The 14,881-nt window shown below is 39.6% G+C and overlaps 1 protein-coding gene across 2 annotated transcripts in view; it reads left to right on the top strand.

The window, feature by feature from the left end:
- ANKRD6 (ankyrin repeat domain 6) overlaps positions 1-14,881 on the top strand; it is a 102,362-nt gene that overhangs the window by 43,815 nt on the left and 43,666 nt on the right. The window contains exons 1-2 of one of the 2 annotated variants that reach the window (XM_067530023.1): positions 6,576-6,833; positions 10,410-10,682. In XM_067530023.1, the coding sequence (XP_067386124.1) occupies positions 10,563-10,682 (120 nt within the window). In that variant the 5' untranslated portion in view covers positions 6,576-6,833; positions 10,410-10,562. Of the gene's footprint in view, positions 1-6,575; positions 6,834-10,409; positions 10,683-14,881 lie in introns of those variants that run through there. The other variant, XM_067530024.1, reaches the window with a different exon arrangement.

Raw genomic sequence — 14,881 nt, 5'->3', positions numbered from 1 at the left:
CTTAGATTCTTGCTACTATCTTTATACATTGCCTAGCATATTTTGGGCACTGAACTAATATAAATATTAACACCGCTTTCCCCCCGAGAAAACACTGGCAGGAATTGCTGATGCAGTAAAACAAATCATCTTCCCCCTTCCTAAGATCTGTGAGCATCACGTCAGGAATATGTCCATCTCCACCTGATCTAGGAGCAAAGAACCAGGCTACAATCACCACCTCAGATGTTCATGTTTGTTCAGTGAATTACTACTGGATCTCTAAGCAGGACTAGCTAATTTATTGCATCTTCAATTGAAATCTAAGGATGTTAATTGTAGCTGGATTTGTGGTGCTATTCCATGTGTTATACAGGCTGTGACCCATCTCTGCCTAGGATAGCCCACCTGAAAATGCCAAGGTCAGGGCAGGCCGTAAAAAGAGAGCAGATTATCTCAAAACTGATGGCTAACACTGAAGTTCGATTCCCCAACCAGCAATACACAGTGCTCCTGATTCCCCACACTGGTTATTAAGAAGCTAAAACAAGAAGTAACACAGCCCCCTTTATCGCATTTCAGTCTCTGGCTTCCAATCAGCAACTAGCTCCATTAAAGAGAGAAATTATTTAAAAACTCTATTCACTTTACCAAAATGTTCTCCTAATCCCCAAAGGATCAGCCACATTACCAGATCAATATAGGTTTGGTTCTTACCCAAATATCATGCTGTCAGCTAATCCTTTAGTATCTAAAGCCAAAGGTTTATTATAAAAGGAAAGAAACAAATAAGAAGAGAGATGTTAAATGATCAAAGCAATTAGATACATATAAATTAGTTCAAATTCCACATATATCAGATTTTTAGCAGTATTGGAGTTTGCAGACTTGTACAGTTCCTCTGGTTTACAATCTGTACGTGAATGGCTCTCAGTCTTTTTTTCACAGCTTCAGACGTAGAATAGTTGATCAAGAGATAGGAATCAGGAATGAAGACAATATGGAGATGGTGCAGCTGCCTTTTATGTCTCTTTGCCACGTGGCTTGTCCCAGACACAGCCACACAGCATGTGGCATGGAAAAGCCTCAGAGTCTCCTGTCCATAGGCATGTTCCTATATGTCCTGATGACTCATAAAGTGTAGCTCCTGAGATCTTTCACTGGATTCATTGTATAGTTGATAGCCCTCGATGAGTCGTCAGTGCTGACACTAATCCATAATCATATCACACATATCCATAATTTACAATACAATGATGATACATACCCATAAACAATATTATCATACTTAGCAAATTATAACCTTTCCAATGGTACCTGACATTGCAATTTTGTCACATTTGTTTTAATAATAATATAAATGATCACTTATATTCCAGAAAGCATCACACAGGCGATTAGACTAGATTAGTGGTTCTCAACCTTTTCAAACTACTATACCCCTTTCAGGAGTCTGATATGTCTTGCATACCCTAAGTTTCACCTCACTTAAAAATTTGCTTACAAAATCAGACATAAAAATACCAAGATGTCTCAGCACACTATTACTGAAAAATTGCTTACTTTCTCATTTTTACCATATAACTATAAAATAAATCAATTGTAATATAAATATTGTACTTACATTTCAGTGTATAGTATATAAAGCAGTATAAAACAAGTCATTGTCTCTCTGAAATTTTAATTGGTACAGATTCGCTAATGCTTTTTATGTAGCCTGTTGTAAAACTAGGCAAATATCTAGATGAGTGGATGTACCCCCCTGGAAGACCTCTGTGTATCCCCAGTGGTCACATACCCCTGATTGAGAACCACTGGACTAGATTATCATCATGGATCCTTCTGTCTGTAAAATCTACAAATCTATGAACATATTTCTCTCCTGACATTTTCCAGTATATCTTTACTTTTTAAAATGTTCACATTTACTATTTTTTTCTTTAACATTGGCTAAACATAGACCTTTTGAAAGTGAAAGATTGATAGTGCTGGTGCAGACTGTTGCTTTGCACACACACATCCAGACATATCTCTTTCAGTGCGCCTCAATCCTGACCTGCAGCATTCCTCTGTTTCCGTCCTGGGCCTCCCTTAAGTGCAGGCTGCAGATGGTGGAGAGTTACACCAACTTGTAAGGTAACTTTTCAATGAGGGTAACTGTCCACTAATAAGTAGGGAGAGAATAAGAGGAACATGCTCATTTTCATTTTGATGTCAGAACGCAGGCTCCTGAAGGTGAAAGGTTGATGCCAGCATTGCATTAATCCAATGCACTACCCACTCCCCAAACCAGACATTATCCAGAAATAAAACTTGTTCATTTCAGAACCATTTTTGTCATCTGAATGAAAGCAAAGAAAAGAACTCAGATGAGAGAGTTTGCAATGGAGAAGAATCTGTGATTAACAAAGCAGGGGGGAAATAGCAGGTGCAAGAGGAAGGGAAAGGAATTTTGGAAAGGATTTTAAAATATAAGCCCAATCCTACTCCCATCAAATTCTGTGGGGGTTTTGCCACTGACTTCAATGGCAGTTTGATAAGGTCCTAATTTTGCGATAGCTGAATCTAATGCAGATGATGACAGTAAGGGAGATTTCTCAACATCTAGAAATTCCACTGTGCCTGAATTTCTGTGTGCATGCAAAGCACAAAGAACTCTGTTCTCACTCAAGCACGACCAAATGTCTGGGTCAGTTCCCAGGGCTCAGACCCCAGCGCTTCAATGAAATAGCAGTGAGCTGGAAAGAAATTCTGGCTGTTAGTATGCAAATGAGCACCCGAGCATCTCACGCATGTATGTTTACACACGTGTGCTGTTTCATATTAAACAACAGCTTTTGTTTTGGTATATAAATATTGTTTAGCTCACTGAGAGGTAAGCTTGCTTGCTTTTATAGAAAGTCTTGAAGAGTGCATGTGTGTGCAGGCATGTTTGTTTTGAAGGAGCTGAGGCAGAATAATGTTTTTGAAACTTAAAAATAGTTAAAAAACCAAAACTGATGAATGCTACTTATAAAATACTAATAATGTTGAATATTATGGAAGCTGCAACACAGGAGTCAGAGCATTTATAAAGAAATAAATTTCTTGAAGCAATGTGGAGTATGGTACCTGTATCTTTTCCTGAGGGTAATGAAAGTCAGGGCTTCGGGTTGGTAACAAAGAAAGCAAAGGCGAGGGTGGAGGGTGGTGGAGAAACCCAGCTATCTGTACAAGAAAATCAATGGTATTTCAGTGAAGAGTTTAAATTGCAACGTTGATCCCAGTAATTCCATCTGAATGTGTCTTTGCTGCTGTTTAAAAGTTTAGAGGAGGCTGACATCACTTCACAGGTTTTTTTGGGGGGTGGTAACAAGGCGTGATTTCAGAGCTGTTAGTCAGATGAGAGTTTAAATTTCACCAAGCTGGCAGTAGTGCTAGGATGACGACAGCACCGTATTTGATTAAGAGTTCAGTTGGCAGCAGGAGAATCTGCACTAGCTGGCTCCTCATGTTTGTAGCTTTCATGGCTAATTGTGGATTTAGAAGCAAGCAATTGCCAGATGTGACGGGATGGTAGCACAAATCAGTCTAATTTACTTTACCTAACAAGAATGGTGAGCACTTGTCATGCAGATTCTCTTTGGGAGACTGTGACTGTTTGCAACCGGGGTAACTAATGAGCAAAAATAGTCTCAGGTGTTCCAGATTGTCCTAGACTCTTAAGAAGATGATGAATCCAAAATCTGTGTGTGTGTGTGTGTGTGTGTGTGTGTGTATATATATATATATATATATATATATGTATGTATGTATGTATGTATGTATATAGTTTTCCACAGTAATCACTTTTATTAGTTACCATATTTTTTAGTTTTAAAATGTTCATCAATGTAAAAAGTGTGAAGCAAATAAATTATATTCATACATAAGTTTGTGAAGAAAAATCTGAATCAAATGTATATTGCCCCATAATTCATATCACTTTGCCTTTTCCCAGACACTGATTTTTCTATTAAAGTACTTTTTGTTGACCAAGTCTTCTTTTGGAAAGAGTATTGTCTTTTGCAAATGACTGTTTCCTGATCAGTTTGTATTGAAGACACTTGAGAATCTGAAAAGAGTAGTTAAAAGAAGAAAATATTTTTATATCCTGCAGAATCCTTAAAACATCAAGAGTTTGATGGTTGGTAGAAAGAAGTAAAAGCTATACCTGCATCCAGGAGATAGGAGAGTAAACAGTCCATTAGTCAGCTGCTGGGGAAAAATCAGGTTCTTCATAGGCGATAAATATGCAGAATACAAAACTATTATTTATGTTATATCCTTCATTCAAAATATGATAAGATGATTTACAGTGAGAAACTAGAGAGAACTTTCTATGGATTTTAATGCACTGATGTGGATATTAGTAGGAAAGAAAACATGCTACCCTGAAAGTGATTGGAGCAAAAGAAGAGAATTGCAATATGAGAATGTAAAGGGCCATTTAAGAGCTAATTATGGTTATTCAACATTGAGTATAGTATTTCTGTAAAATGCATGGTATTTATTAAGTGTCAGTAGTGATTCCATCATTTGGATTGTGTAGTGATTTCCACATAAAGCAAGATTAAAATCTTCCTTTTTTGTTCATTGTACTGTATAGTAAGAAGTTGTGAACTGATGGGTGTTTTTCTTGAAAGACTAGGCAACATTTTTGGTAGGCAGGTGAAGAATGGAGTTTAAGGTCCGTTGCAGGAAAAAAATTGTGATTTCTTTATTTAGTATATGTGCCTTGATATCATGGTGATGGGCACAATGGAAATTCCTTGTTAGAAATGCAATTTTTCTTTTATTTAGATAGCAGCTTAACTTGACTGCTGTTACTAATGAGCTGTTATCAGGTGTTATATCTGTTTTATTTCATGTTTGTGGTATTTATATAGTTGATAGATTTATGTATGTCGAGTGCTTTGGAAGCTTTTTAATAATCTACTGAATCTAAAGCAAGGAAATCCTATTAGTTTTGTCATTTTTTATAAACAGTATTGCCACTAAAAGATGGTTCTTCCAAGAGTGACTTTAGTTCCTTAATCAAGCAATGGTTTACCTTTGCGATATTTCCTGGAACTACCACATAGTGAGTATTATGTATGTATTATATCGTTACCAGATCCCTTCTGGCCTTTGAACATCCCTGAGATTTGATGTTTCCCGAAATTTCCAAACTTATTTGGCCTATTTTCTTAAAATAATCATTCTTGTGCCTTTTGCTACTTGAGTCTTTTCGTAGGTAACATGACTGACCAACTAGTCTAGTAATGGTTGCAGAGGAGGGCCTATATAGGTTCAGAGGAACCTACATTTTTGTGAGTTCTTTGTGCTATATATAGGAGAAATGAATCCAAAGAATTTTCCGACTTTGTCACCGAGCAACCACCCACCTTGTTTTGTTTACTTCCAGATATAAAGATGTCCTCAGGAATATGCAGCATTAGCTGAATCATCCATTTGCTAAAATCTGTGGACATATTGCTGAATGTCTATATCCGACCTCGTCTAGATTCATAGTACTGAGTCATTGCTATGGGTCTGAAATACTAGTTCATGATGTTAGTAGAACTGTCTTCTTTCATGCTCCAGTGATTGTGGGGAGGAGGGGGGCAAATTATTCTCAGAACTGACTGCTCTGTGGAGACTGTTATTACTTGATCTGTGGTTATCACATCTGGCAGGCTTTCTTTAAGGGAATCATTCAAGATGTGGGTAGTGCTTTGCCTACCTGCCCAAGGTAAGTAATCTGATACTAGGTACAATGATGCAGTCAGGATTAACCGGAAGGTAAAATATGTAAACCAAAACAAGTTCTCATAGACTTTCTTGAACTTGTGACGCAGTACATTTGAATTGTCTCATGCTTCAGGACTCACCAGAGGCTTAAGCGGAACAAGAGGGCAGGGTGGATATTGATCCTGAGTCTTTGGCATAGAAATTATGTGATCTAGTGGTAAGAGCATGTTACTGGAAGTCAGGACTCCTGGGTTCTGATGCTTTAATGAGGAAGCACCGTGTGGAGCCTGGTCACCGGCACTAGGGAATTGGTGTGAAGCACAAACCACGTTGCAGAATTCTTTGTGCACAATTTGAGAGTCAGAGCATGGCAGTATAATGGGTTTTATATTAGCACTTAGGCAGTTGTTGTCTTTCTATTTACTGCATATGTAAACATTTTAAAGAGGAGATCCTAGAAGTGCAAGGTAGACAGAGAGTTAAATATTACTGGGAAGTGCGTAACCGAACTGATGTCTCTTTGCCCTGGTGCAGTCACTCCCAGCTGGGGATTTGTCGAGGTGGAGTTTTCATGTATCTGTTGCGTTGCGAAAGGGTAATGTGTCAGAGTAAGGATGAGAGGGTTGTTCCCCTTTCTCTCACCATCTGCTTCTTTTGTCTCTCCTCAGGGGAGAGGAAAAGTTGATCTCTTGATCATCAAAGCTTTATTTACATGAAACTTGTTTTGCTGAATTGTGTGTAATCCACAGTCCACAGCAGTTAAGGAAATGTAAAGGGTCCAAAAATGGGAATGCAGCTTGTAGGTCAATACATTTCTGAAAAGGAGAAAGATGAGAGGATGACTTTAGGAGATGTAAATAGAACAGTAGAAAGCTATAAAAAATTGATAGCTGGATCCATTCCTTAATATGCTTTTATACATGATTCAATCAGTGGAAGAGGCAAAAAGGAAAAATACATTAAAGCAGCAGTGCTGTAACTGTAAATCACTTCAGAATCACAGAGCATGACAGGCTGAGAAGGCTAATGGTGTCTCCAAGAAAGAATTTACTGCAGTAATCAGAAAAGAGAGCAAGATGGGGAGGAAAAACTAAGACCAAAAAGTGAGTATAATCTCTAATATTTGACTTGCTAATACAATAACGTGAGATCCTTTGCATTAGGTGAATGGTGCTAAGCTTCTGGTTGAGCCACAAATCATTTGAGTGTTTGTGAACATTGCTGTGGTTTCTAATTGTGTGGTTAAAGCTTGCATAATGCCTACATGGAATTTCTTTGTAAATCTCCTCTGAAACATCTGTCAGGAAAATGTTCACATTATGCCTTCCTCAGAGACTCACTGGAAAGCTCTCAGAATCTCACTGATGTTACTGATTTTTATTAAAGGAGCGAAAATAAACAGTCTGGCCATAGATATTTTAAGATGATCAAAGACAATTACAGTGGTACATGTGTGACTTTCTCAAATGCTTGAGCAGCCAGATTACAGATAAAGATTGGAACAAATAAGTGACTGTAAAACTGAGGGGAAAACTTGGCATGCTCTAACAAGCAAGCAAATATTCTCCAAGCCTCTACCATGAGACACACACACAGGCAGAGAAACAAACACACACCTCTGCCGAAAAAGCATGCATAGAAAGATCCCTATTGCAAGGTTTCCTGCACTGCGTGGTGGTCATGAAGGGCAGGGAGTGAGGAGAAACAGTAATGAAGGAATGTGACAACATCAATGACATGTTAGTAACAATACAGCGACAACTGTGGCCGGTTCATCTTATTTGAATAGCATGAAGCATCGAAAAGCAAATACTCGGGGAGCAAGATCTACATTTGTTCGATCTTATAGACCAACTTATTTATTACAACCATCTGAATTTTATGGCTTTTAAATATGGCTCATGGCATACTGGGCTCATCCCTCCTTCTCCTGTCCTCCCTTGATCCCTGGCTCATCCACTCCAGGACCTTATTCTCATCCTCTTTCTGTTCCCTATCCTGACTAATTTCCTTCATCATTGAGCAGAGTGCTGTTTTCTCTCTCCTGAAGAAATCACCTTTGATTCCTCTTGCCTGTCTGTCTACTGTCCCACCTTCTGCCTCCTGTTTGCTTCCCAGTGAGCCTATCGTCTACTCTCAGTGTGTTGAGTTCCTCGCTACCAGAATTCTTCTTGGTCGATTTCGATTCGAACTGCTCTTGCCAAGGTTCAGGCCTTTGGCCCTAGTTATTACGCTGGGAAATTAGTAAAATTCAGCATCAGTCAATACAAACTGTAGTATAAGGAAACTGCCCTGGCCAAGGTCAGCAAGGTCAGCACACCTGGCCAAAATATAAATGTCTCTGTGCTGTCTTTGCTACTGCCCTCATCCACATCTTCTCCAGACCTTCTCCACCTTGGGCTTCTGTGGCTCCTTCCTAGTCTGGTTTTCCTCCAACTTTACTAAGCATGTTTTCAGTGCCTTCTCTGGTGGCTCCACATCTTCCTCTGAGTGTTTTTCAGGGTTCCATCTTTAGTCACTCAGACTCCACAGGGATAGGTAGGTTTCCCCGCTACGTTTCTCTGTCTGCTCTGTCCCTTGCTAACCTCATCTGCTCCCACAGTTTGTGCTACCGCCTTTATGACATCTTGCAAATCTTCTGTACCTCTTCACTTCTGACCTGTCACACTCTGTCTCATCTTGCATGTTTGCCTGCCTCTCAGTTGATTCACCGTGGCTGCCTCTGCACCACCTCACTTCTTGATGTTGCTAGAATCAGTCATGGTGACTAAGTTAGCTCTTCTCTTGACTGCTGTAACCTACCTTCTGGCTTTTCTGCCTTTAATCTCTCCATTCTATCCAAAATACGCTGCGGCTATAGTCTTCTACTGACCCAACCTTCTTACCCACTCCTCTCATCACTTCACTATCTTCCTCTTCCTTTCTGCATCCAATGTTCTTTGTCTTCATCTTTAAGGCACTTCCAAACACAGCCCCTTGCTACATTTAATTTCTTCCTAGGCCCCATCTAGGTTCCTTTACTGTCCCCACTAATTTTCCACCGCCCCTCACCCCAATTGTCACCTTTCCCCAATCTCGATTGGGAAATGCCCGATCCTTTCCTTGTATTGTAACTGTCATACAGAGGCTATAGTTTCTCTGGGATGTGGAGCTGTCTAACCTATGTTTTGTGAATGCTCCCCCATTGGGACTTTTATAAACAATAATTTTGTAAAAAGTGTTCTACCTAAGGAGCAATTTCTGGCTTATTAATAATAGAATTTGCAGTACTTTGACCCTATATATTAGTTAGTGATATTAATGAAAACTGGCATATTTTGTCTTGCAATAGGCCCCTAGGAGTCCCATTTGGCTGTGGACTCTTCCCAGCATTAGAGAAATGCAGTGGAATGTGGCCTTGAGCATTCAGACTGTTGATTATAAGGTGTGTAAATTCTGTTTAGGTGGATGTGTTAGCTGCCTGACAGAAAGTTAGCCATACACTTAGAGACTGGTGATTTCTACTTCAGTAGTTTGCATTATTATTACTCTGGGTACATCTACACTGACGGGGCAAAGTCACCACCAACAGATCGACTTATCTGGATCAACTGAGCGGTCAGTGTAGACCCGCTCAATTGATCAGGAAGCCGATGTACTAAAGCCACCTCCTCAAGTGGCATAGCGCTACGTCTGTTCCCGTCAGCGCAGTGCAGTGAAGACACCACGCAGAACAGAAGTACAGTAGTCGGCAGGAGTTACACAAGCTTCTCTGTGTAGCTTGCGTAACTCCCATCGACTGCTGCCCAATCGCCGGGTAAGTGTAGACCAAGTCCCAGTCTTTGTTCCTGATGTATAGCATGAGGCTCTTTGTAAGAGACATGCTTTTCAGTTAACTGGAGAAGTATCTTTGTCATCTCTCCTTGTAACCGAAATTCACACTGCCTGGTATTGACTTTAAATAGCCCTATGGATTTTGTGAGTTTTGAATTTGGGGTCCTGAATATATTTAATTTTTCGCTCCCTAACTGCTGTGCCGGTGCTCTTTGTCTGCCTTAGGATCTGCACTGTGCTGTACTCTGTGTTAGCGATGGCTGCAAGTGTGGACAGAGAAATGACAGCAAGCAGTCCTGTGCAAAGGCAAATTTACAGTATGTCTAACACATAATGAAACTGGAGGTTGAAGAAATGTTCAGGGGAGAATTTATTTAAAAAGTTTGTCATTACATTATGAGAAACAAAGTGAGCATGTCAATAAAGGAGGAGGGAAAGAGAGTACTTTTGTGAATGAGTGGGAATGCTGGGGAAGATCTGACTCACAAATAACCTCCTGGGAGTACTTTACAAAAGGATGCATTCTGTACAGTGCAGTCAATGTTTCTGGATTGTTTCTAGCATCACCGTGATATGAAGCTGGCACCTATGCAAGAACATAATTCTGTCTGTATCCTTGATGATAGTGTGGTTGAAACAGAAACAAGAAGGAAGTTGGGAGGATACAATAAGTGTATGTATCCAAATCCTGTATGCTGCATGTAGAAATGCAACAATTACACTTGTAGGATGCTCAGAGGTTCTTTCCATAGCCTTCATCTGACCTGAAAAAAATTCAAGAGCATTTTAAGGGGTTCAGTAATGAGTGTCTGCGTGTTTCAGTTTCCAAAATGTTGCTGATGGCAATTTTGTTTTCTAATCCATAGGTCCAGAAGATGGCATAGTAATAAATTCACCTTCCAGCTAACTGAGGTCCTTTTTTTGCCTCTGCGCGCAGTGTTTGGACTGATCTGAAGCTTTCATTTTGGACTGAAGGAACTTGTCCACTGCTTGCCTTGAAAACCTTTCTCTCCTAATTCATGAGCCAGCAGGATGAGGTCGCTGTGCTTTCAGAACGCCTTCTCATAGCTGCGTACAAAGGCCAAGTGGATAATGTGGTGCAGCTTATCAACAAGGGTGCCAAGGTAGCAGTTACCAAGGTAACAACAGAAAAACTCTTTACAAATTCCCTGGGAACTAGTGTAACTCCTAAACCATTGTTTATGGTGACATTCTGGTTACTTTACAAATTTAAACATATTGGAGAGGATGGGAGGAATAAATGTGTTTTAATTTTCTTTAAATCTGGATTTATTAGCTAGCATTAACATAAAATAATACATTTCTTTTCCTTCTTTGCTTCCAAGAGGGGGGAAACACAGCATCAGCGCATACTGGACCTTTAAAAATGTGCTGTGCTGGACAGCTCTGAAATGACATTTTTTAAATATTTATTGACTTTTGAGGAATGAACATGCTTTTAAAATTCATCATGATAGAGGATGGTGAGGAAGGGAGATTTTTGAGGCTGTGCAAAAAGCACAGTGTATCCTTTGGGGGGGTAGGAGGAAGCTACCTGTTCTTGTAAGAGAAAGGTCCATGAGCTGTAAGTAACATAGTTTCTGAAGAGAAAGGTCCTTTGATACAATGGGCTAAATTCTGGCTGCACTTACCACTCATATCCACATTGATTGTCCTGATTTTATGCCTATGCAATCTCCATGCAATTTCTGGCTGAGAATTACAAACTTCATTTTCTATTCCAGGGGTGGATTTGGCCCACTGTATCAAAGGATTTATAACAACACTTAAGATTTTATAAAGAGTGCAGTTGAAATCCCACTGCCAGGTCTAACCACGTTATAAACAATAATTGCAATTAATGCAAGTGCCCTATGAAAACTTGCTCAGTCTGAGAGCTCAAGATAGCACGGTTTGATTGTGAACACAAATAGGCTTGAAATGATTTTTCGCAATATTCTGTTAATCAAATCTGAATGTGAGAGGAATACTCATGAAAAATGGTGTTTTCTCCCTCCCTCCTTCCCTCCTTTTTTTTTTTTTTTTAAACAACCAAAACTTTGAATGCTCCCATCTTCCTCTGAAGTTTCCTAGTGCAGCGGTTCTCAACCAGGGGGACATGTACCCCTGGGGTACACAGAGGTCTTCCAGAGGGTACATCAACTCATCTAGATATTTGCCTAGTTTTACTACAGCGGGGGTTCTCAAACTGGGGGTCAGGACCCCTCAAAGGGTCACAAGGTTATTATGGGGGGGGGGTCGCGAGCTGTCAGCCCCCATGCATGCAGCTGTCAGCCCCGTGCACGGCTGACAGCCAAAACCCTGCAGACCTGGGTGGCTGGAGAGCAGCGGCTGCTGAGCGGGTGCTCTGAAGGCAGCGCCATCCCCAGCAGCAGCGCAGAAGTAAGGGTGGCATAGCATGAGTTGGTGGGTGGCATAGCATGGGGGGGGTTGTCACTTTTTTGGGGGGGGATCATCACAGCCTGAAATATTTTCAGAAGTTTTCAGAAGAAAAAGTTTGAGAACCCGTGTACTACAGGCTACATAAAAAGCATTAGCGGATCAGTACAAACTAAAATTTCATACAGGTAATGACTTGATTATACTGCTCTATATATTATACACTGAAATGTAAATACAATATTTATATTCCAACTGATTTATTTTATAATTATATGGTAAAATTGAGAAAGTAAGCTATTTTTCAGTAATAGTGTGCCGTGACATTTTGTATTTTTATGTCTGGTTTTGTAAGCAAATAGTTTTTAAGTCAGGTGAAACTCAGGGTACGCCAGACAAATCAGATTCCTGAAAGGGGTACAGGAGTCTGGAAAGGTTGAGAGCAATTGTCGTAGTGGTCACCATTTAAATCACAGGCCAAGAATCTCTGTGAAAAAGTGTCATTAACATTTAAAAGAAAAACATTTAGGAGCTGAAGAGAAGACATACAACCCTTTCAGGATTTTTACCTCACACCTAGTGATCTGTGAGGGGATGTTTTGTCTGAATAGGTCAGTGGCTGCCTGAGATGGAGCTGACTGCATCCCCCACCGCAGCAACTAATTTTGTATATAGTTGGCTGTCACTGGAACCTGCTTTGCTTGCTAATGAGAATTGCAGCTAGCTTTCTCCTGGCTAGTCACAAAGCTAGTTAGGATGTTGTTGGACTGGGTGCAAGGCATGAGCCATGTGAGAGAGAGAAGGAATGGGTGGATGCTAGAGAGAGTGAGAAATGAAAATGGTGGTTTGTGGTCTGCTACAGAATTTTAAAACTAAAAAAAATTAATTGGGGAGGTGGAACTGGGTGGCGTTAGACCTGCAAGGTCTGTCAGATCTGGAACAGGCTTATTTTTTTGGCAAAATGCTACCCTGGGGAATATTTAGTTTTAATTACGTTCATGTATCAGTCGAGAACAAAAAATTTGATTGTGAATATTAGCCTCCACAACACAGCTCTAAGGGCCTCCTGTAGGTTTTAAAAAGAAAATGTGACTAAATTAGTTAAGGTGCAAAAATAGAATAGAATCATCTATCAATTACACCTGCTTTCTGAGACGCTCCCCTTGTTATGTTTGGATCATAGTTATTTATTTTTAAAGCTAGAGTGCCGCAGGGGAAAATCAATTTTACAAGGGGTCTTCTGTTTGTTTATTGTAGCCAGATGTTCTCTTGTTGATATGGTGACACTCAATGCATAGGTCATAGTGAATGTGAAAAGCTGTAGTAAAATACTTACTTTGACTCTGTTGTCCAAGCGTCTCTGCTTACCATTAGTTTTGCTGAACAACCAGTGAAGATGGTCTGTAGCAGACCTGGAGATAGCCATCTAAAGATATTTGAATGGTGGCTACAGGATTTTTAAAAAGAGGACTCCACTTTGGATCTGCATGGGGCCCCTGAAAGTAAGGAAAATATTAAAGAAACAGCAGGCACACTATGCACTCTCATCCCCACTATAATTTTGAATGCAGCTTCCACACAGTTTCATCTGCAAAATCCAGTGCTCTACATTATGGTTTCCAGTGTTATCATGGAGCTGATTTAACTACTCCATGAAATTAGTTAATGTAAACTATGGTTCTAATACGAGATTGGTGGAGAATGACTTGTTAAAAATATAGTTTAATTCTGAATTATTGACACCTTCCATGTGTTATAATAAGAACAATAGACATGCTAATTATGACCTGATCCTGAATATAGGTTTGATTATGACTAAATGTTCATGATGTTGTTAAAATCTGTTGGATGTATCAACCCTCCCAAAAAGCTGAGTTTGTTTTGGAGTACAAGTTCATGTTAATTCTAGAGCTGTGTAAAACTCAGCAAATTTCATTTGCAGGGGGTCATTTTTGTTTCACTTTTGATCCATGTGTCTTCATATCCTCCCCATTTACTTTTGAATGGGCCTAGAATCTCAGAGCAAAACTCTGTCAACCGTAAACTGTTGATTTTGCAACAGAACTATGCAAAGGTGCAAATTCCTACATCAGCCCAGGTTCAAAAGAAAGGTCTGTGAACTTTTCTGTGAACTTAGTTCACATGGCAAGAGTTATGCTGTAAACTTTAGTTGGTGCTTAGTGTGTATCCCAACTGGCATATCACGCCATACCTATTAAATTTGCATAATAATAATAATAGCTGATTGTTCTAGTAAGATTGAAACACAGATTCTCTCTCTCTCTCTTCCTCCCTAACACAAAAGTCTTTACAAAATTGACCGCAAGTAAAGATCACATCTGTATTTTATGCCTGATCTGTACTCTACACTTCATTTACATTCTTCAGTTTTTGCTATCAAAGTTGTCAGTAATGATTACATTCTAAGCAATTTATAAGATTTACTCTTAAAGGAAATCATGGGGCCCTGAACTTATCCTCTTACCCAGGAAAAACTCCTGTTGCAGTCAATTAAAATTTTCTTGGCGTAAGAAGTGGAAAAGCAGATTCTGAGTTTTGAGGAAAAACAAAAGTTCTGTCGCACATTAGGACACAAAACAGAGTGCAAATATGTGCTGGCAAGTGTAGCTGACTTTACAAAACACTGTACAGGACTATGCATGCCTTGAGTATCTGGGCTCTAGAGCAAGCTCTTTGTCTAGAAATTCTTTATAGTTCTTTATCCTCACTAGATTTATTGGGCGCCAGTCAAGAAAAAGTGAGACTTGTTTACTTTTCAAAACCAACTCATTTAAAATGCTGGCTAGCTGGCAAGCCAATCCAATTCTCTTATCCTAAAAATGAAAGGTCACATGATGTGTTTGCTGCTGCTTCAGTAAACTAGAGTTTTATTGCAAAATGCTGTTTTCTTTTAGACCTCTATGATTATAGGTAAAGT

The sequence above is a fragment of the Emydura macquarii genome, unplaced genomic scaffold (assembly GCF_026122565.2).
Source record: "Emydura macquarii macquarii isolate MOO-44397 ecotype Brisbane River unplaced genomic scaffold, CSIRO-AGI_Emac_v2 contig_3019, whole genome shotgun sequence".
NCBI classification, from domain to species: domain Eukaryota; kingdom Metazoa; phylum Chordata; order Testudines; family Chelidae; genus Emydura; species Emydura macquarii.
The sequence above is the reverse complement of the archived record's forward strand: the minus strand, read 5'-3'. Positions and strand labels throughout refer to the sequence as shown.